Source organism: Rhipicephalus microplus, chromosome 1 (genome assembly GCF_043290135.1).
Source record: "Rhipicephalus microplus isolate Deutch F79 chromosome 1, USDA_Rmic, whole genome shotgun sequence".
Classification (NCBI taxonomy): Eukaryota; Metazoa; Arthropoda; class Arachnida; order Ixodida; family Ixodidae; genus Rhipicephalus; species Rhipicephalus microplus.
Genome location: NC_134700.1, coordinates 232,980,270 through 233,001,347, shown reverse-complemented (window position 1 = coordinate 233,001,347; position 21,078 = coordinate 232,980,270). Strand labels below are relative to the sequence as shown.

At 45.5% G+C, this 21,078-nt stretch overlaps 1 protein-coding gene across 4 annotated transcripts in view; it reads left to right on the top strand.

The window, feature by feature from the left end:
- The window catches only part of LOC142761647 (myosin-IIIb-like), a 410,699-nt gene that overhangs the window by 323,223 nt on the left and 66,398 nt on the right, over window positions 1-21,078 (top strand). For 3 of the 4 annotated variants that reach the window (XM_075891600.1, XM_075891602.1, XM_075891601.1), the window contains exons 2-8: window positions 7,324-7,362; window positions 8,112-8,225; window positions 10,012-10,191; window positions 14,246-14,421; window positions 16,268-16,372; window positions 18,303-18,402; window positions 19,456-19,532. In XM_075891600.1, the coding sequence (XP_075747715.1) occupies window positions 8,135-8,225; window positions 10,012-10,191; window positions 14,246-14,421; window positions 16,268-16,372; window positions 18,303-18,402; window positions 19,456-19,532 (729 nt within the window). In that variant the 5' untranslated portion in view covers window positions 7,324-7,362; window positions 8,112-8,134. Of the gene's footprint in view, window positions 1-6,900; window positions 7,237-7,323; window positions 7,363-8,111; window positions 8,226-10,011; window positions 10,192-14,245; window positions 14,422-16,267; window positions 16,373-18,302; window positions 18,403-19,455; window positions 19,533-21,078 lie in introns of those variants that run through there. The other variant, XM_075891599.1, reaches the window with a different exon arrangement.

The window sequence follows — 21,078 nt, the reverse complement described above, 5'->3', positions numbered from 1 at the left end:
CAATCGACTTCTCAGAGACTGGCGTACTTTCAGAAGACACTGCACTGTGCTCAGTATGTGCGAGGAGACCGATTAGTTCCCCTCGATTTGCACGCCTAATGACGCGACGCATTCGCGGAGTTTGGCGTTTAAAAAGAAACGAAAAAAATAAAAAAGACGCATTCGGAATGAAACGAACAAGGGTACGGCACGAGACGAGAACGACTCAAAGGCAAATAGGCAGAATCGACGGGGCCGTCATCCGCCGAGACTTTCGCGCTGCTTTCTTTCAGAACGGTCTGAAACGAAGAGATACACAAAGGGAGAAGAGAGCGAGACAAAAAGAAGACGGCCCACACCGACCTCTTTCTGGCGTCCAGTCGTCGCGCCTCAGTAAACCGCGACCATCGGCCATGGCTCCACAGAGAGACGTGCGAAAGGTATCTAGGAGCTGCGTGCAAGCTATTTACGGCACGCCGCCCACCAACACCGCATTCAGCTTCGTCGAAACGGTATACCGACCCTGCAACTACTATTCAGTATACAGGTATACGTCTGCGGGGAGCGGCGGCAATCTGCGTGCGCCGCAAACGCATATAGATGCACCGTGCCGCGATTGTTCAGCGGCGAAACTGCACAACGAAGTGCTACAGGGGCACTATACTATACGTCGAACTTGAGGGGGAAGCCCATCTGTTAAAATAATAGATGAACTCTTTCCTTCCGCCGTCCGAGTTCGCGTCCAACATCCCTCCTTTCCGATTAACGCTCCTCGACTATCTCCGCGGTGGGTCCTTCCTGACCCTCAAACCAGTGACGGATGTGCGCAGCGCTCAACAGTGGCCGTGCAGGTTTGAGTTCGATATACGAGCTGTGCGGAACAATGAATTTCGATTTAAACGTTGGGCTCGATTTAAAGAGGCCGTGCGGAGGAGATGCACTCCGGTCGCGTCTGATTTATGAACGCGCAGGATAACGGAAAGGAGAATTTCGAGCAGCCCAAAAGATCTCGCCGATTCGTTGAGCTTGAGGCGACCGTGATGATATAGGCGAAAAGCGCGAGAACTCGTTTTCGCCAGCGTGATGGATGGTCACTGAATGCGAACGGCGAGGGAGCAACGGGGAGATGAAAAGATGTAAAGGGCTTTTTGAGTAGCATACGCTGCGCTGTTGTGTGAAAGAATAGCGTTTTTTCTCGATCCACTGCGTTCGCTACGCATGCTGCGGGGATAAAGAAACGAATCTTCACGTAAATAATTTCTTGGTGTTCAAGAAACAAGAAACAAAAAAAAAACAACGCCGTTGTCGATCTCTATTATGTAGATAAACTGAGCGTCAAATTAGTGTGTGTATACGTACGAAGCTTTCCGAACGTGTTGGGTGAGCTAAAAACCCGTGAATATAGCACTTTTATTCTTGCTGTTGTTGCTCCGGCGGCGCCAGCCTTACGGCTCGTAGCATTCCAACGAACGGTACGCACTTGCTGTGTACGTGTTTTTATATTTTCACATCAGTGCGACTGGACATCGTCTTGCAAAGTTGCATCCTTTCGCATCCCTTTCATCGATTCCTACTAGACAAATTGCAACGAACTATAGCTTGTTCGTCAACATGTGACGCAGGCTTTCTGTAGACAAAACCAGTGCAACCAACACACCATTGTCTCTTGGTTTCGTTGGTTGTGATTAAAAAAAAAAAAGACCGCCTTGAACGACTCGCTTTATTCCACGTTTTGTTCTGTGTTTCATCGGTAGCCCTCTTCATTTTCTTTGCCCCTTTGGAGTCGACAGACAGAAACGATAGCACACCTTTTTCAGTAAAAACACAATGATTTGTCACGGTGCGAAATGCAAGCTAGGCGGCTGGCTTTCTCCCCAGCCGGATGACCAGAGACAAGAGCAGCAGCAATACTGCTCTGCCGGATAACATATAAGGGCTTACAAGGACATTTAACGTGGTTTGCGGAGAACGAATACGAACTCTGAAACTGGGTTCGCGTGTTCTTCGAGACGAAGTCGACAGGATCTTACCTGTCTATTAAGTCGCGATGCACGCTTTATACAACGGACTGTCCATTCATTTATACTGTTTCAACCCCTGGGCTTCCAGTGTGCTCCTGAAATGCTCCGTGGCGAAACCGCGACACGCCACATCGCTCGTGTTCATCAACGGTGCGTGTATAGCTGAGCTATTTCGTCTCGTGGTTAAGATCAACGGCCATGTGTACGACAAGGACAAATCACCACCTTTTCGTGTGTGTGTATCGCTGGAAACCACGCACTGTATACCGTCGCCTCCTACTGCGTTGCCATAGACGCGAGGATATTGCCATGCTGTGTGTGTGTGTGTGTGTGTGTGTGTGTGTGTGTGTGTGTGTGTGTGTGTGTGTGTGTGTGTGTGTGTGTGTGTGTGTGTGTGTGTGTGTGTGTGTGTGTGTGTGTGTGTGTGTGTGTGAAAGAGAGAGAAAGAGAGAGAAAGAGAGAGAAACATTGGAGAAGATGACGAGTCACTGGCGCGCAAGCTGGCGAGCGTGCCGTTGTCTGGAGAGTCGCTGGCACGTGACAAACTTGGCACGTGGCTAACGGTGTACATCTCCTCCCGTCCTTCCTGGCTTCGAGGCGTTCTTCTCTTCGAGGCTGTGCCCTCTCAGCGGTGCTCGTTGGGCGTCGGGAGACCGTGACGGGCGACCTTGTTGCGCTCCACAAAGACGTGTCGTCACCGGACGGCCACAGCAGAGTGCGCCACAATGGAAAGCCACCGGTGGCGGGGCGAGAGAAAGGCGGGGAAGGGGGGTGACAACACAGGACCCAGTGTCGCCCCAAAAAAGCCACGCCATCGCCATTATTAGCCACTGCGAGAGCGGCGCCGACGAAGCAAATTGGCCCAGGGGTGACCTCGCATGCCGCCGTATATGTGGCTATCTATTGTGTAACTTCCAGCGCGCTGCGACCTGGTCACATATCCCGCCCCGCATGTTTCCTCCTTGTCTGGGCAGCAGGCGCTGCGCTCGTCTGGTCGTTCATCGCGTAAGACCCAATTTTCTCCTTGGCGGACGTGCGAAATACATTGTAGCGTTCTTGCGCACGTTTCAGGGCCACCGATCTTGCAGACTACGTATTAATCACCGTACTGCCGCCCCTCTTGTCTCCTCCACTTAATCATCAGCTTGATCGCCTCGAGCGAACGCTAATATAGGGACATGATACTCAGTGATTGGACCTGTTACCTAACACAGCAGTCAGGGTCTTCAATCCCTAATTATAGTGAATAACCGTCCGTGGCTTTTTGCATGAGTTGTGGTTTCGCCTCTATCGTGTTTCAAACGCCGTTAGACGTGCTTGTCGTACTGCAAAGTCGGAGTGAAGGACATCGACATTCAAGGACGGCATTGTCATTGTATAGGAAGTTGGGCGTTGCCTGTAGACCGGCTCTAAGGCCCATTGATCGGCAAAGAGGCAAAAGTTGAAAATTAAGAAAAAAAAAGGCAATCAAGTCTGCCGCTTGACGTTTCGCCACAAATACTCGTGTGACCGCCAACGATGTCGCAATGAACGGAGAGGCGTACTGAAACGTGGCCTGGAGCTGGTTTGGCGTTCTGAATATGACCGCACACCCTATTTTTGTAAAGAGCTCGGTTTAATAGATCAAATTATCGTTAGCTCCAGAGTCGCCAAGCAGAAATGGCAAAAATATCCGAAAAAGGAGAAAAACCAAACTAGAGAAAACTAGAAAAACTAGAGAGTAGACGAGTTGAGCCAAGCACAGTAAAAGTACCCAGGCGTGTACTCACGCATTTGTGAAAACAACTGTGGCGTTTTTGCTTCAAAGTATAAATGAAAGAAGGCCTTTGGTGTAAGCGTACATAAATACAGCTAAATCCTATACAATGTCATAAATTCTAAGGTTAAAGCATAAATTATTCACTTAAGCATCGTTCGGTGCAGTAAGGCGCAGTGTCTTTCGACTCTTCACAATATTTTAAGACTTTTCTAAAGAAAGTATTATGGGCACCAGCCTTAGCATGACAATAAAAATTAGCATTGCATGTGAGTGCCGAGAATTTCTATCCATGTTACTGACTAAAAGATAATAGTCACAATCACAATCTTCTCTCGCGTGATGGTGAAGTCCGCGTAGTCAATATTTCCGAGTTGCAGTCCATAACTAATTCTAAGAATTAGCACATGTAGTTCACCAGACGTCTTCAGAGCTTCCTGGATGCAGAGCGCTTTCGGTTCTCCTATTCACTTCCAACTACAGTTTGAAGTCGCGTTCAGCAATAGGTTGTCTGCAAAATGAGCCCCATACCACAGTGCAACCGCTTTTTTTTTTTATGGCATCTTATCTACGTGTTAAGAAATTTGGTTTTGTGTTATGCGAGCGACAGATTCAAATTTGGCAGCTTTCATATCATATAATTGAAAGCCAACTTCTGCGACATTACAAGATATCGATAATTTGGTGCAAGTTGGGCCCGGAAAATAGCCAAAAAATAGCCAACTAACCAAAGCGCTTTTCTGCCACCCCCGGCTTAAACAAGTAACCAACCCTGGTTAGCTCTAAATTGCTGAAAGGGAGCACCGCAGCCTACATGGGCTACAAATTACAATTACTGACACGCAGTCCATATGTACGTTTGTGCGGTGCTGTAATGTGCGTGTACAGTTGCCGATGACCAGTCAAGGGGGCGAACCGGACGGACACTGCTAGGAAACAAGAAAACAGTTAGCAATTGTACTGCTTTTTCTTTCTCGACTGCGTCTTCTAGAAAGGTCCTCTCCCATGGATTCATACACAGGAACCCGGGTTGAACAGCGCGTCCGTGTTGTGTGTGTTTTCACAAACTATTCATTTCATTTTCTTTCTTTATCTAGTTCTTTCTTATATTATTCCTTCTCTCCCCCACGCGTGTAGGGTAGCAAACCAAGCATAGCTTGGCAAACCTCTCTGTTTTTCCACTTCATTTCTCTCTCTCCCTCTCTCTTGAGTTAATTTGCTTGCAACAAGGTTGCAAGCAAATTAGGATGGCGTAATCAGGATGGCGTAATGGGTTCAGATCATATAAAAGAGATTCACATACGCTAAACAAGTTTCGTAATGAACACTAGCATATGCGAATCTAAATCCCTAAATTCATTGCTTTACGCCTACTCTGGGATGATAATGATTATGATGATTCTTTAATGGCACTCATCCATTACGGAGGATGCCAATAATCACTGCAAAGCTGTTGCACTGTTTTCGTCATCCTTGTTGCTGTCCTTTGCACATGCGACTCATACCAACTACGAAAGATTTCCCAATAAACGGTTGAATTTTTGAAACTTATAGTAAGAGTGAAATTGTTATTAGGAACCTTCTCCCATTTTTGTATAATTGTTCCCCAATGTGGCTGGCTATGGCACACTGGAACGCTCAGCCTGCGTTGTGCTCGGGATGCGTGCTTTCTGAGTCCATGTCAAAGTCAAGTATAAACACCCCAACTACCACTGACCTACCGACTCCAAAAAAAAAAACGGTTGATTGATCAATTGATTGATTGATTGATTGATATGTGGAGTTTAACGTCCCAAAACCACCGTATGATTATGAGGGACGCCACAGTGGAGGGCTCCAAAAACTATCCGACCACTTCAAAAAAAAAAACAAAAAAAAAACGGATGCTTGTTTGCTTGCTTGTTCGTTGAAACTGGCTCCTATACCCACTATATGGAGGACTGGCCAAGAAGACGGCAGTTAACGTCCAGGAAACCATCGAGATGAAGGCAGAGGAAGAGATAAATCTTTATATATATATATATATATATATATATATATATATATATATATATATATATATATATATATATATATATATATATATATATATATATATATATATATATATATATATATATATATATATATATATATATATATGTAATCGTAATTTTATTGACAAACGTACGCTTCGCAAGCGATAGCAAAATAATGACGACGAAGTGTCCACAATGGCCGCTGGTTTGCTAGCCTAGGGTTGAACTTCACAATTGAAAACACATTTTACTTCGGTGCTTCAGATCTGGTCTTAAGTCACAAGAACTCTTTTCATGCTGTTTGTACTTACCTTCATAAAACTAAACGCATTGAGCTTTTACTTGCATGAACATTAATTCTGCAGAAATTATTTCACATAAAAAGAATTTTTGTTTAACCACGCTGATTTCTGTGCAAGATAACGACTGTATTGTCTGATATGAACGAGCTAAAACAATTATTGCACTCCTTCCGTTTTAAGTAAGTTTTTTTAATTTTCTTCTGAAAGGAGGGTGGGCGGGTATAAATATTGAATACGGAAAAAAGTCTCACTAAGGGCCAAACCTCATAAGCGCGAAAATGCACGCGACAGCGACGAGCGACGCGACGTAGATCGACTTCGCGTGATCAGTCGCTAGTGCAGGCAAACCTCATTCACGCGACGGCTGCGGCGAGCAAACTCCACTGTTGCTGGCATGAGGCCGTCTACTCGCACCAAAAAAAAACCGCGTAGTGAGCGGTATGCAATTTAAAAATAAGATATATTGTTGTGTAATGGAACGGAAAGTGTTTATGAATGTCTTGCAGTACTTTTTTTACATTCACATGCGTAAACATTGCCTTATTTCTTGTTGCGCATACGTGACTCCGGTAGGGTCACGTGCACCTATGTAGTCTTTGTCTTTTCCGGTTCTTCACTATTGGCAGCTTGAGCCCAGCACTTCCGGGTGATGAGCGACGGTTTCCAAATCTGGAGAACCGAGCGATCGCGCGAAAATGAGCACGCGACACGTCGCGCGAACGCCCTGTTTCGTCGCTCATAGCATCGCTCGTAATTCTTGGCCGATCCCCCTGAGTGGATATGAGCCATGGTTGTGGATTCACCATCATCATTATCGGCCGCCGGCGTGGACGGGCGGCTTGTCAACCCCGAGCCGGGGTTCTGCCCCAGTCCGGGATGACTCGGACGTCTGCGTCTTCCGCCTCAAGCATGAACTAAAACCCTATTGGACTCTCGTCAAAATTCTCGCCCATAGCCATCAGGCAAGCACAGACTAAAATCTATGAGCTTCGGCACCGACAGTGTTGCAAGAGAAAACAGCATGGCTGTGAAAGAGAGCTTCTCGGAGAGGAACCACGTTCGCATGAACATGGCCCTTCGCGTGGAGCGCCGCAGGCGCCAGTGGTGGGCCGTTCAGCGGGAGCAGGTCAAAAGGGTGCACAGGACAGCAGCCCTTCGAAGTGCGCTCGTTTGCTTGCATAGTGTCTGCATGATCGTGTGTATTGCTGGCCGTCACCTAATTGGCACTTGTTCCTCTGTCATTGCAGGTCCGTGTCACGATGAACTACCCAAGAACGAAGGCGAAGGTGCGTTGCTGTGTTGGTTCAATCTTCATATACACACTGAAGAGAAAAATGACTTTTTCCCGTATTAGTAAGTTATTCCTAACGATTAGAAGAACACTCTGCTTTCTGCGAGAAAGTCATTGATAAGCGGGAAAACGCCAAAAGGAAAATGCGGGAAGCAACGCCACCTAGAAGTTCTCTCCCCAGTCGTCGTGACGTCAGACTTTGACGCCGTCTGGCTATGCACTTCTTAATTGGTAAAAAATAAGTTTCATCAATTAATTCTGCGTTTCATGAAAGAATTTAGCGAGAAATTTAAAGATATAGCTTTATGACATTGAATTTCTCATCAATTAAACCAACCTGCAGTGGTGAAACTATAGCGACAGTAGACTTTTGAAAACATAATTTATCAGTCCATCGTTTCACTTTAGTGTGCCTTTACTAGACGCAGCCTGGAGCACTACTTAATGTTGATTTTTTTCTTTTTAGTTGGGCATGAGAGGACCTGTTTCTTCACATGCTCTTGCTTTAGATTGGATTTAGCCGGAACTGCCCGTCTGCAAGACGCGTTGCTCAATTGTATATTTACTGCTCTACAATGTTGTATTTTTGTATTAACAACTCCAAGATAATTTTTTTATGCGGTTTATTCAAATACTACCCGCTCACATATATCAGCCAGCATAATTGGGTATACATTTGTGACAGAATTACTAATGACTTGCTCATAATACAAATCGTTTTTTTTTTTTTTTGTTGGGTCGCAGGCCTCGCGAGCCACAGCGAGATAATGGAGGAGTCTCACCGGTACCGCCTGCTGAAGCCCCTTCCCCTCAACACTGGCAGCAGCTACAATGGCGGAGCAGGCGGAGGAGGAGGAGGTAGGCGTTCGTGATAATGGAATTAATTATGGCGAATGCGAACTCTGGGCTGTTCGCGTATGCCCATAGTGTTCGCGAGTTACATCAAGATTCGGCAATCGTATGCGACGCAAGAGTTTCATGCCTCAGTGCGTAATCCGAGTACAGAACGACTATGCGCGGCTATCGCGAATGAACGGGAACGGTAAACATGCTCCAACAGAACATTTCGAGGGGTTTTCGCCTCACCATTTCAAGGGCGTAACGCAACATCAGGGGTGTAACGGTCAAAACAACATTCTGGAGCAGCAAAAACGTTGGTTTTGAAGCACGAAAATTCAAGCTCGGAGCAGGTTACTAAAAAAAAAGCAACTCTCTTTCATAGCATGAAATCCCAAATTTTGAGAAGTATATATAAAAAATGAGGTATGCTTTTATAAAAAAAAATCTACAAACCAACATCAGCTCATTCAATCAAAGCAGTCTGTTATTTCAATAAACGCAGTCTGTTGAACCAGCCCGCAACGTCAAAACCTACAAGCACGTTTGCAGCGCCTGTCAAACCATTTGGCAGGCGCTGCGTATGCTGCTGTGGATTTGTCGACCTGGCGACCTCTGAATTGGGGAGGTCCGTAAAAGAGGAGAGAGTGGGGAAAAAAAAAAAAAAACTTGCGTATGTTTTGGTTCATTGTTTCTCAGGGTGGCAGAAACTTCGTACGCAGCTTTCCATCATTGCCAGTGAATTTTTTTGACGTCAGCGATCATGCCAGTATTCAGTATTATATAATGCATGTACGCATGAGTAATTAAGCAACACGGCAACTAGTATTTAAGCTCCGTCTGAATTTTGTATGCTTTTTTGCACGGCACTGCGGCGAAAATGGCTTAAGTGCTCCGTACGCAACGGAACAAGGCCAGTAAGTTTTAGTACCGCTGTCCCCCTTTCCTTGTGGTGGAGTTGGGTACACTGAAATAGTAGTCAGGAATATGGTCTCAGCGTTTGAATTGAGTTGGATGATGATGCACAAACGGCAGGTCATCAACGCAATCTCCTTTTTTTTTTTGCTAAAAATAGCACTACTGGAAAATTTTGAGGCTGGTCAGACATTTCGGCACAGCTTGATGCAATTTCAATAAGCGCGTGGTTTTGGTTTAGCTTGACGCAAAAATAAGGCACTGTGTCGAATTATCGCCGCTCATGCTAATTCCTTGTTGAAACACCTGTTATCCGTAACTCTTTTATAGTTAGTGGACCATGACCGTGCAACGCTGTAAACAATTCATACAGCATGCTCCACATACAGGCGAGTATTGGCCAAATTGTGACTTAGTAAATATTTTCACATTTTATATTACGCGGATATTTTTGCTCTCTGGATTCTTCATCCATCAAACAATCTGCTGGTAATTCCCGATGCGTCATCCTTATTAACTACAGATATATTGAGTTTACAATGCAGCCAGCAGAAACTATGTACCTGTGAGAACGACCATACCGCACGCAAAATAGTAAACATTAAAACAGTGATAAATTGTGCTACTTTGTATTTATAGCGCACACGTCGCACTCATGGCACGCACTGTTTTTCAGTAAGTGATAAATAAGCTCATTCGACGCTGTCACAAATGCCATGCACATTGGCGTGACAGTACATCTCTTCACGAAGACGCCAAACCCTGGTGTTTCGCAATGTTGACGATGGCAAGTGTAAACTTTTACTTTTTGTTTGTTTGTCGCAAGAGCCAAGTATGGTAAAAACGATCGTAAAACGAATTATTATTCAATGCGTTTCGTGGGAACTCGCAGGCGGGTCTCCGGAGCACCACCACCTGCAACATGATCCGAAGGTGGCCGCCTACTACCGGGGCATCTCGAAGCACCTGGACCTGCTATCCTTGCCAGCACCGGGCGACAGGTTCCAGCTCGTCAAGGTGGTCGGCGAAGGCACGTACGGCGAAGTGTACGCAGCGAGGGACAAGCTCACTGGTATGCGCCATGGTTTCTCTGACACCACGGGTTCACTGTGGCGCGCGCGAAATCTTGTCGTTAAATAGGCACAATGTAGAAATACTACAGTAAATGGCGCAGGTGCTTCATTACTATATGTGACCACAGGCACGTCCTGAGGATACTGATTGTGCCATATTGAATGCAAGAAAATACTTGTTCAGTTTGAGAAGACGCAAGGAGGGGACAAGGGTGCAGACGCGGCGTTAAGATTCTCGTATCCAGTCTGTGTGGAGCCACATATTTCGCAACATCTGCCTGAAGATTATCCTTGTCAGATAACAATCGGCGCAGCCCCGCCGTGGTGCTCTAGTGGCTATAGGTACTCGGCTGCTGACCCGCGGGCCGCGGGAACGAATCCCGGCAGCGGCGGTTGTAAATTCCGACGGAGGCGGAAGTGTTGTAGGCCCTTGTGTTCAGATTTGGGCGCACGTTAAAGAACCCCAGGTGGTCGAAATTTCCGGAGCCCTCCACTACGGCGTCTCTCATAATCATATGGTGGCTTTGGGACGTTATACCCCACATATAAATAACAATCAGCGCATTGCAGTCGATAGTATACGGAGATTTAAGACGGAAATATTTGTTAACATCCAGTGCGTATAGGACAGACCGGCTGCGTGGAAGCGTTGTAAAAATCGCCAATGAGTGCTTCTCTGATAAAGAGGGTATATATTGTTTTAGATGACACTCCCCCATTTCGATGATAAAGTGATTTTATTGGCACACATTTATGACTTGTCGCTTAGAATGAACGAAGCCGCAAGTGAACATACCACCGTCGATACTCTAGTGTGATGTTAGCTCTATACAAAAGAAAGTGCGTCGAAGCATTGAGTCCTGGCAAAGCAGCAAGCTCACAAACGGCACTGTGACACAACACACCGGCAGGACAACACGAAATAAGAAAGCGTTGCGCTCATTTTGCACGTATCACACTGGTATTTTTGTCTCTGATCTCTGAGGTACTCCAGTAGTGATCTGTCTCGTTGGCCGCTATATATATATAGCTCGAGACATTATATATAGATTCATTTTGGTGTCCGTCGGACCATTGTCACGTATCTTGTCCCCTAAGCGCTTAGTGCAATGGTATAGGAACCCTGTAGCGTTTCATATAGGCCTAACCCTGTAGCGTTTCATATTGACCCCCCCCCCCCCCACCATAAAAAAAGACATTGATGATGAAAACGAAACTTTGTTGCTGCTGATAATTCATAGGCAGCCACCATGGTGGAACAGTGGTTACGGTGCTGAGCTGCTAAACAAAGTCGCGGGTTCGATTCCTGTAGCGGTGGCCGCGATATCAGTGGAGGCGCAAGCGCTAGATACCCGTGTACTTAAATTTAGGTACACGTTAAAACACCCTGGGTGGTGGGGGGGAGGGGTCGATATTTTCGGAGCTCTCCACTACGCCGTGCCTCGCAATCGCATCTTGGTTTTGGCGCTTAAAAGCCCCGATATTATTATTTACGTGTGATATGTCAATAGAGCGAAAATGAGGAATGTTACGTGAAAAAAATAAGGCAGTAAGCAGCCGCAAACTGACATCACGTGCGTCATTTCGCGACACGCGTGATGCGTTGAGAATCGCCAGTAAAAGATTATACGTAGTCGAAGCCCATAGGCACATACATGAGCTAAATGTATGTCTATGAGAGGTGATGGCGTACCTTTACTCATAAAGATCGCATGTGTTCTAGGTTAAAAGGCGCCCCGTGGCTCTTTGAAAGGGGACCTTCAATAGGCTTGTCCCACACGCACTTTCACAGCGAGTGTCCACGCGAGCGACAGAAATGAGCTCTTGCGCTTCACATGTCATAGCTTTGCGCTTCGCCTTCTTCCAGAATATCTCGACAGTGCAGGTCCTCGCGGACAGCCAGTACTACATCGTGCGTCACTCGCCCTTATTTTCATTATTCTCCTGTTGTTTCATAATATTTGTGGTATACGCTCCTAAAATGGATGTCTACAAAGTTTGTCGCGACGAGTTGTAGCGTCATTGTGGCAGGCGTGCCGGTAATGCAGTGATGGAAGATGAGGGACTCCGTAATGGGAACATGTCACTCGGACGATTGACATGGTCGTGTAGGACAGGTGTCGTTAATGTATCTCATGTTGTTCCCATACGTAATCGCGCAAAAATGTCTCGCAACGCATGCAGAGGAGTTCAGTTTGATCTGAGTGCGAAAATAGCACATAAAGACAACTGCCTTGGTGCCGCTTGTAGAAAAGAAATGCTGGCTGGAAATTCAGTGGTCAAGCCATCCCTGGGCCTAAGTAGAAGCATGATACGCGGAGACCGACATCTCTTGCTTAGGGGCCTTGATCCACTAATATAAGTAATCACTAAATGCCCCCAATATCGTAATTTACTGCCTCACGAATCTATTGCCGCAGAAGTTTCTTGAATCCGACAAGAACGGTCGGAGTTTGACCTGCCTCAAGCTTTAAGCGCTTTCTATCTTTTCTTGTCCCGACTAGCGTGCTCGATCACACACACGGATGCATCATTTGAGAGGAAAAAGTTACGTGAGCGCGCGTTATAGCTTTGAGCGCGCGTGATGCTCGATCTCACTTCCGTTGTAATTCCTGTGCGCGCTAGTATGGCGACTATGTATTGTTAGCAGACTATGTATTGTGCAGCACCGGCACGTGGCGCCACTTCGTGGCAGCAAGCGCATCTGAATAAAAACGCCACTCTTGATTTACGTCGGCTATTAGCCAATAAATACGATCTGCTGTTTGACGTCACACAGCAGACGCCGGAAGCTCCGGAGGGAGTGAGCGCAGACTTCTGAATGAAAACGGGGCGCCTGGGAAAAAAAAAAAAACTGGCCCCGTATCTGCATGCAATCTGCAAATGTCGTCGAAAGACGATAGTCTTGCGTGTGGAGAGAGTGAACAAGACATTTATTTGATGTTCTGCCCAAGAAAATTGGTGAATGGTATTCTGGAGGCGCTGCATTAGAGTGCCTCGAGCGTGCAGCAGAGGCGAACGAGCCCATCAAGTCACATCACACGTAAGACATAAGCGCCATCCTGCAGTTGTCTTAGAAAGCAAAACGCGTGGCTTTGAGACGGCTGTGCGCGCCCATCTCAGAGGTGATAAGGTGTAGAACGCGAGGCGACGGGTAGGTGCCGCCACCGTTTCGTTTTAGCAAAGCGTTGGAAACACTCCCTTTTCCGTGCAAGCGTTACATTGTCAGCGCAGCGTGATAAGCGCTACGGTCCTTAAAATTACTTATGTATGTCTTTTCTAGTAAAAGACGCACATGCAGAATATATACGTGTTGTTATGGTGCCCCAGACATGCGCAATGATTGCTCTTTAATTGACAGTTGTACAAGCATGAGTGCTCAACCTTGAGCAACATAGGTGGGCGCTGCGGATGGGGTGGGCCGTTTTAAGTACCCGATGTCGTTAAGAGTGGGCAAACGGACAAACGGACAAACAGACAGACAGACAGACAGACAGACCAAAGTTTTTGCGTCGAAGATCCCCAAGAAAGACTATCGTCTTTAAAAGGCAACTTCAAGCTCCGCTTCTAAGCTCTCCTTGCAGCGCACGACCGCGGACTTTCGCCGGAGCTGTTCGTAACAGTGACTGCTTTCCACAGAACGTATTTTTCACCGAGTGCGAGGAGCGATTCAGGACCCCTTGTAGCTTGAAGCAAGCGTGAGATTGCCGTTACTGTTTTGAGATTTCCTTAGAACACGCTCAAGGAAGCGATATGTCTTTACGGCCAACTTTCAAGCCTCTTCATGTTACCCTTTCGTATATGGCTTTCCATGATATGCTCATTCCGGCTCTTCTTCCTTCCGCGTCACGCCTCCTGCAGATAGCGTCTTTCGTTTCTCTTTTTTTTTCTTCTTCGAGCGCTAGGCAACCATTTTCCCACCATCCTTGTTTTTCAATGGTCACGCACAACCGCAGTATTACACTAATGTGAATTAAATAAAAAAACACATTATGAAAGGTGACAGAAGCAGGCTGTCATTTTACGTGACTACTCTCGATTCTGCGCTCGCAGACCGGCTGGTGGCGGTCAAAATCATGGAGAACATCGCGGACAACGTGGAGGAGATGGAGGAAGAGCACCGCGTCCTTCGAGACCTCTGCGTCCACCCGAACATCCCCACCTACTTCGGCATATTCTTCCAGCCGGCACCCTGCAGGGAGGACGACCAGGTCTGGTTCGTTATGGAGGTGCGTACACGCATGAACCGCACGCGCATACATAGAGACAAATCTCGACTTGCGTAGACGATAGCATTAGGTCGCCCCATTCTCGTCATCAGTAGTCTTCCTACAGTATAGGCATAGTGGAAATAGTTTGGTACAGGTAAAAGTGTAGAACCTTGGACAACAGATACGGCACGTAAGTTCAAAATAGATACTTTTTGATGCATACTTATTTGCTTTTTGTGTGCGTGTTCATTTTTTCATGTTACCTACACGGCGCATTGAAAAAAGGCACGCGTTCGGGGGACTTTGTACACTTGAAGGGATGAGAAGCAGGCAGCCATCGATCAGGGAACGTCGCTGTCTGAAGAAAACAAGTCGCTTTGCCGAAGCTTTAGGTCCAGCGTCATTCACAGCTAGGCGATTTACCGCACAAAGTTCAATGCTTAAAGTATGTGCACGGTAAATGGGTACAAACAGATGGTGCACTTTCAATTATCTCAATACGAAACTCTTACACTACAATGACACAGCACTTGAACTTTTTTGCTTTAGCTCGCGAAAACCATGACGCACAATATCAGTGCTCTGTTACAACAGCATAATATTCGAAAGAGCGTCAAACTTAAGTGTAACATCAGAGGACAAATTAAGGGCGGTGATATATTAAATTACGCAGACCTGGAATGTTATTGTACGACGCAGGACTAAGTCGGAGGATGGATTAGTTGTGTAGAACTTGTGCTCTCCTCTGTGTTTAAAATGGATTAGGAGAATTGTTACAATTGTAATGACGGTGACGATTATAATTATGATTACAACAATAACTAATAAATCTGATCATGATGCACACAAATTGCTCGCCATATTTCTAAGACACATTAACAAGTTTCAATGACGGATAAACACGTGTTCATAAATTGTCAATATGTGAATAGAGTCTGTATATAGCCTATATACAGTATATACGTGTTCATACACTGCATGAACACGTATATACTGTATATAGGCTATATACAGAGTCTATTCACATATTGACATTTCATAATAGGTTACTTTTGATTGATGAAGTACTATACAGAATAACTCGTGGTGCGGTTAGTGGCCTTGCCTGTGGCTATAGGCTGTGTTGCTGGTAGCCCGAGAACGCGGGCTGATTTCACGGCCGCAGTGGTCACACTCCGATGGGACAAAGTGTTAAAACAACCATCCACTTGAATGACTTGAATGTGAAAGGATTTGGAAACACTTCAAAAAAGACTACGCGGTCAGGATTATTCTGGGGTCCCTCACCATGGCTTGCCTCATGAATACACCATTTATTCAAAGTTTAAAAATTCCTTAACTTAACGTTTTCAAAGATCTGTGTAGTTTATTTCTTTTTGCTATGTGACTACAGAGAAATTGTGGTCAAGTGCTTTTTTTTTTCAGCATTTGCAGGCTATGCATGAGTTTTTTTTGTATCTCTACAGACATAACGTTGCATCGGCTGGTAAACCTCGCATAATTCTTAGCATCTTTTAATTCTAAACATCAGATGTCTTGCCATCCACCGCGGTGATGCAGAGGTTATACTGATCCGCCGGTGATCCAAAAATCGCAGGTTATATCCCAGCCGCGGAGGTCACATTGTGATGGAGGCGAAATGTCAGAAGCCCATGTGATGTGCGTGCACGTTAAAGAACACCAAATGGTCCAAGTTTTCGAAGCCCTCCACTACGACGTGTCTCATTGTCACATTGTGGTTTTGAAACGTAAAACCACAGTTATTATTATTGTCACATGCCTTGCAAGTGGGCCGTTCATTGACTCGTGTCGTCTGATAAGATGACAATTTCTCCATTCTGCTCAATTTTTTTTTTTGCTGCAGCTGTGCACTGGCGGCTCCGTCACCGACCTCGTGCAGAACTTGCGCAAGTCAGGCAGCAACCTTCCCGAGCCGATCATCGCTTACATCCTGAGGGAAACCATCGACGTAAGTGTTAGCGTATTACACGTGCGCCGGGCGTAATGGTCGGTATAAGGAAAAACTGCGACGACAGAAGGCAGTTGTTGCATTTCCGCGACGTCGATGACAACCACCAGACACTAACGACCACGCTGCGAATCGACTCCAGGAAGTTGCCTCGCTTGCTTTCGACATGTCACTGATGCGGACGGTCAAAACGCGTTTCAGGTACAAGCCGGCACAGAGCTTCTGCAATATTTACTAGAGGGAATTCCAGCGGTGTCATCGTTCAGCCACCATGGCAATGATGAGCAGTACACGGATTGCCTAATATTCATGCATAATATTCATGCGGAGGTATTGCCTAATACTCATGCTTGTGACTTCGAACACACTTGCGACTACGTTCATTGTTGTGTTGTGACGCTTGCTTTGGATCAAGGAATGGATCATTGAGAGCTTTCGTTGAGCCGATGTGAATTCGCGAGAAAGGTTAAGGTGGTGGAGTGAAAGTGCTGAACATTTGCTGAACTTCGTCTTGCGAGAAAGCAGTACCAGGCGACACGGAGCCGGCCGTAGCCGACAGAACAAAGTTTGGGCAAATTTGTTCACTACCCATCACTCCCGTGCAGGCTGAAGCACCATGCATGCGCTGCAGCTGCCACAGCCTCTATCGCGACATTTTTCTCTAGCGTATTTATAGGAAACTCTATGCATGCCACTACTCCGCGCTACACAGCTATGATGTTATCTGTACAAGCTTCTGTTTCACGAAAAAAAAAAATTTGCTTCGAGGCTAATTCTAGAGGGTTACCGAAACGAAAACTCGTTCGGAAAATAAGTGTACCAGCAAATTAAAAGTGTCTGTATGATTATTTGAGCCGGAATTATTTCATTTGTACGAGTCAGTCTGAAGGCAACCAGAATATTTCACGCTTCACTTATAAAGTACGAATCAGTTTACCTCCAGTTTATCTGCGATGTTAATTATTCGGTACGTTGAAGCACTCCTTTCTCGACAGAATTAATTGAAAAAAATGGCGGCTTTTCAGGTGCAGAAATACACCCTAAAGAAAGAAAACTTAAATCGTAGAGAAATAGAGAAGGAAGAAAAAAAGAGAGGGGGAGAGACAAGAGAATCATTCCCCTCACTAAAGAGATGAAATCCGGTATGTTTGCAAATCTGTCGTTGGTTTCTACACTGAGTTCATGTGTTTTTGTTTTGTTTTGTTTTTAATAGTTAACAGAACTTTAGCATTCATAACAGCGTAGATCTTGAGAAAGCGCTACGAATCGTTTCAGTAAACTGCGCAACCATGACCTGGAACATGTCTGCAGCTGGCATGAGCTAATCAAGAGAACGAGTGCTTGAATACGTTAGGCTTCCTACGTCACTTCTCTAACCACATTGCTTCGTATTGTCAAGTACCTATGGCTGCCTTAAATTTCGTAGAACAAAACAAATGTGACACTGTTGTCACTGTCTGTCACTAACTATCTGAGTTCTGCATGATAGGGATTTAAGCGCAATCTCTCGGCGACCACAGGATCTTGCTTTCAATCGTGCGTGCTTTCAACTGTGCGTGAGATATTGCTCACAAACATGCATAACGGCGCTCGGCTAAAGAAGCGCTTTCGTGTGGCACGATAAAGAGTCATCAATTAAGGCTTGTAGATCATACGTTCCAGTTGGACGGCATTAATGGGCCTTTGTGCATCAGTAGGCACAGCCTCTTCAAGCCATTCTCAATAATGTCCTTTGAGATTTTCTGTAATCAGTGCTTTAGAATGCTTTGGCACTTCATCCACCTCACTTCCCTTGTCGGTTGCATATGACGATGTGGCTTCTGAACAAATAGTCAAAGAGTATTATTGTTTTAGTACAAACTGTATGAACGCGGTACGCAATCTTTTCTTGACCTAACCGGTCTTCATTTTTGTGGCAAAATATGTGCAGGCGCTGCGGTTCCTGCATGCCCACCACTGCATGCATCGGGACGTAAAGGGACACAACATCCTGCTCACCGACACTGGCACCGTCAAACTGGTCGATTTCGGTAAGCATCGCCACCGCGAAATTGCGATAAGTGGGTGCCACGGGTGGAATGACTCGCAATATGTGTTCTCACCACCGTTTAACCATTCGTGTTTTGTGCAGGGCTACCTTAACAACTAGCCAAACATTCGGTCCTATTCTTTTAGGCCTTTCATTGTGGTCTATCTTACGAACGGGTTTCCAAGCCAGCGTAATCGGCTGTAGCATTGACTTTTTGTCGATTTAACAACCAGCCCCGCCGCGGTGGTCTAGTGGCTAAGGTACTCGGCTGCTGACCCGCAGGTCGCGGGTTCAAATCCCGGCTGCGGCGGCTGCATTTCCGATGGAGGCGGAAATGTTTTAGGCCCGTGTGCTCAGATTTGGGTGCACGTTAAAGAACCCCAGGTGCTCTAAATTTCCGGAGCCCTCCACTACGGCGTCTCTCATAATCATATGGTGGTTTTGGGACGTTAAACCCCACCTATCAATCGATTTAACAACCAAACGAACAGCGCCACGGTAGACACTTACGCATGAAAACGGTTGCGTTGGTGATTCGATGCTTCATGACTGCATTAATTCACGCCGTGGCATAAAAATATAGGACAACATCTCTTTAAGAGCCCGAAGTAATGGAGCTCATGTGTATTTTAATCCCATTCTCAATCCTTCTACAGAATAGCATCCCCGCGGTATATAAACACAGACGAAAATATCTTTTTTCTATGAAAAGTCTTTCTCTTTTACCCTCTTATGTAGCATATAGCTGCAAAACTGATAAAGTTTACTGCTGTTGTGTTCACACATTTCGCAGACAGAAGGCGGGCTAGGACACTTATTTGTGCACCTTTCCGCTTTTCGTATGCTTCACTGCACTGCAGCTTGTATGTTTCACCGTAAAGTAAAACTGTATAACGGCGAAGCCAGATTTAGCAACTCTACATTAAAAGCGACGGATATCAGAGTGGCACGCTAGTTTGGAACTCGGTAATTCGGAACGAATTGAGTATTAACCATCAAGGTGCCCTATAGTAAGAACAAGGTATTTAAAATTTATTTTTATCTTTTGCCACAGGTGTGTCATCTCACTTGGATGAGACAATGGGAAGGCGGAACACCTCCGTCGGAACACCCTATTGGATGGCTCCTGAGGTGAGTGGCTTTAGAGGAGGCAAACTTGCTTCTTTGCTATACACAAAAAATACTTTAGCACACACAATGGCTGGAGTTGTTTCAATTCATATAAACAGTTCATGAGACTTAGATGTCTCAAACTTGCAAACCATGAGACATGCAGCATTTTGAGACTGAAATAACTGCGACAGGAATACTGTGGACTCTCCAGGCGGCAATTGTGAAAACTTCTAGACATTATGTAAAGCATTACGACGCTAGCGCCATTATGTCCCACATAATGTGCTAAATCGATAACATTGCCCCGCCCGGCGTATATTTTATGCGCGAGCGCACGCGGCGAACGCTGTCGATGGGCGCCGTTTGAGCAGAGATGAAACAATCCAGCCATGTCTATTGTACAAAAGGCGCATGGAGGTGGGAGTCTGTAGGAGATAGGAGCCGTTGAAGTGCTGCGTGGGTCCGGCAAGAAATGCGTACTTTGATCGACCCAGTGGTTCACCCGCGGTCACACTCGCTGTATATTGTAGAGATAAGCGGACGGCTCATAGATTTGTACGTCTGGTGCTGTAATCGCAAAATATGCTTTGAAGTGATCGATCGAACGTAGGTCACTTCTCTCGGTGCAGCGGCCACACTGCCTAAAATAGTAACGTCTTGTAACATGACACTTTGTTGCTATCTTGTTCATTGCTTCGCCATTGCGGCAGAACTGTGACTTTTTGATTACGCGAAATAAGCAAGTGTGCCCCCTGTCCCAACCAACTCTCTGAAATAACTCTTCATTTGCTGTCATTTCACACCTCGTAGGATCTGTCCCCTTTTCGATTTTACATGCTTCACTGCATTACATTTACATGTTTCACCGTTGCGCATTACTGTACTGCGGCAAAACCAGCTTTAGCAAAATTACAGTGAAAGCGAAGCATATAAGAGCGATAGCCTAGTTTTGAACACGATAATTCAGAATAACGAATCCTGTAAGGTCAACACTACCTGCCATAAAGTGTCATGGATAATCAATTTCCACATTTTTTATTGCTGATTAAATCCATAACGTTCGCGGTACGATCTAACATGCCAAATCTATAGATGAGGAGCACGAGGATATAAAAGGTTTCGCGCAGATCCAGCCCTGCGCGATGAACGATGCCTAGAACATGTTCTCTTGATGACTCAAGTTGTAGTAGTGTTTAACTTATTGATTGGGACTTGTGTTGATTGGGGCCTGTGTTACATCTAAGTTTACGTTTTTTTTTGTTTTGTTTTCGCGCAACCTCAATCAAGGTGTTCAGCAAGCGCCAACTTCGGCCAAGTGTCGATTCCTTTTTAGGTTTTTCCCGACATGTGTAGTTCAACACATGGGAAAGTCTTTGCAAATTTACGTTATTGCTTTTTGGCGTGATTATGTTTTACTTATATAATCTTATTAATATTGTTCTTGTGTCGCATTCTCACTGCCTGTTTTGTTTACTTGATGTTATTTTATGTAAGTTCACTGTTTATTTTTCTTTGTGTTGCGTATTTTACGTGCTGTTATAATTAATCATTTTATTGTTATATT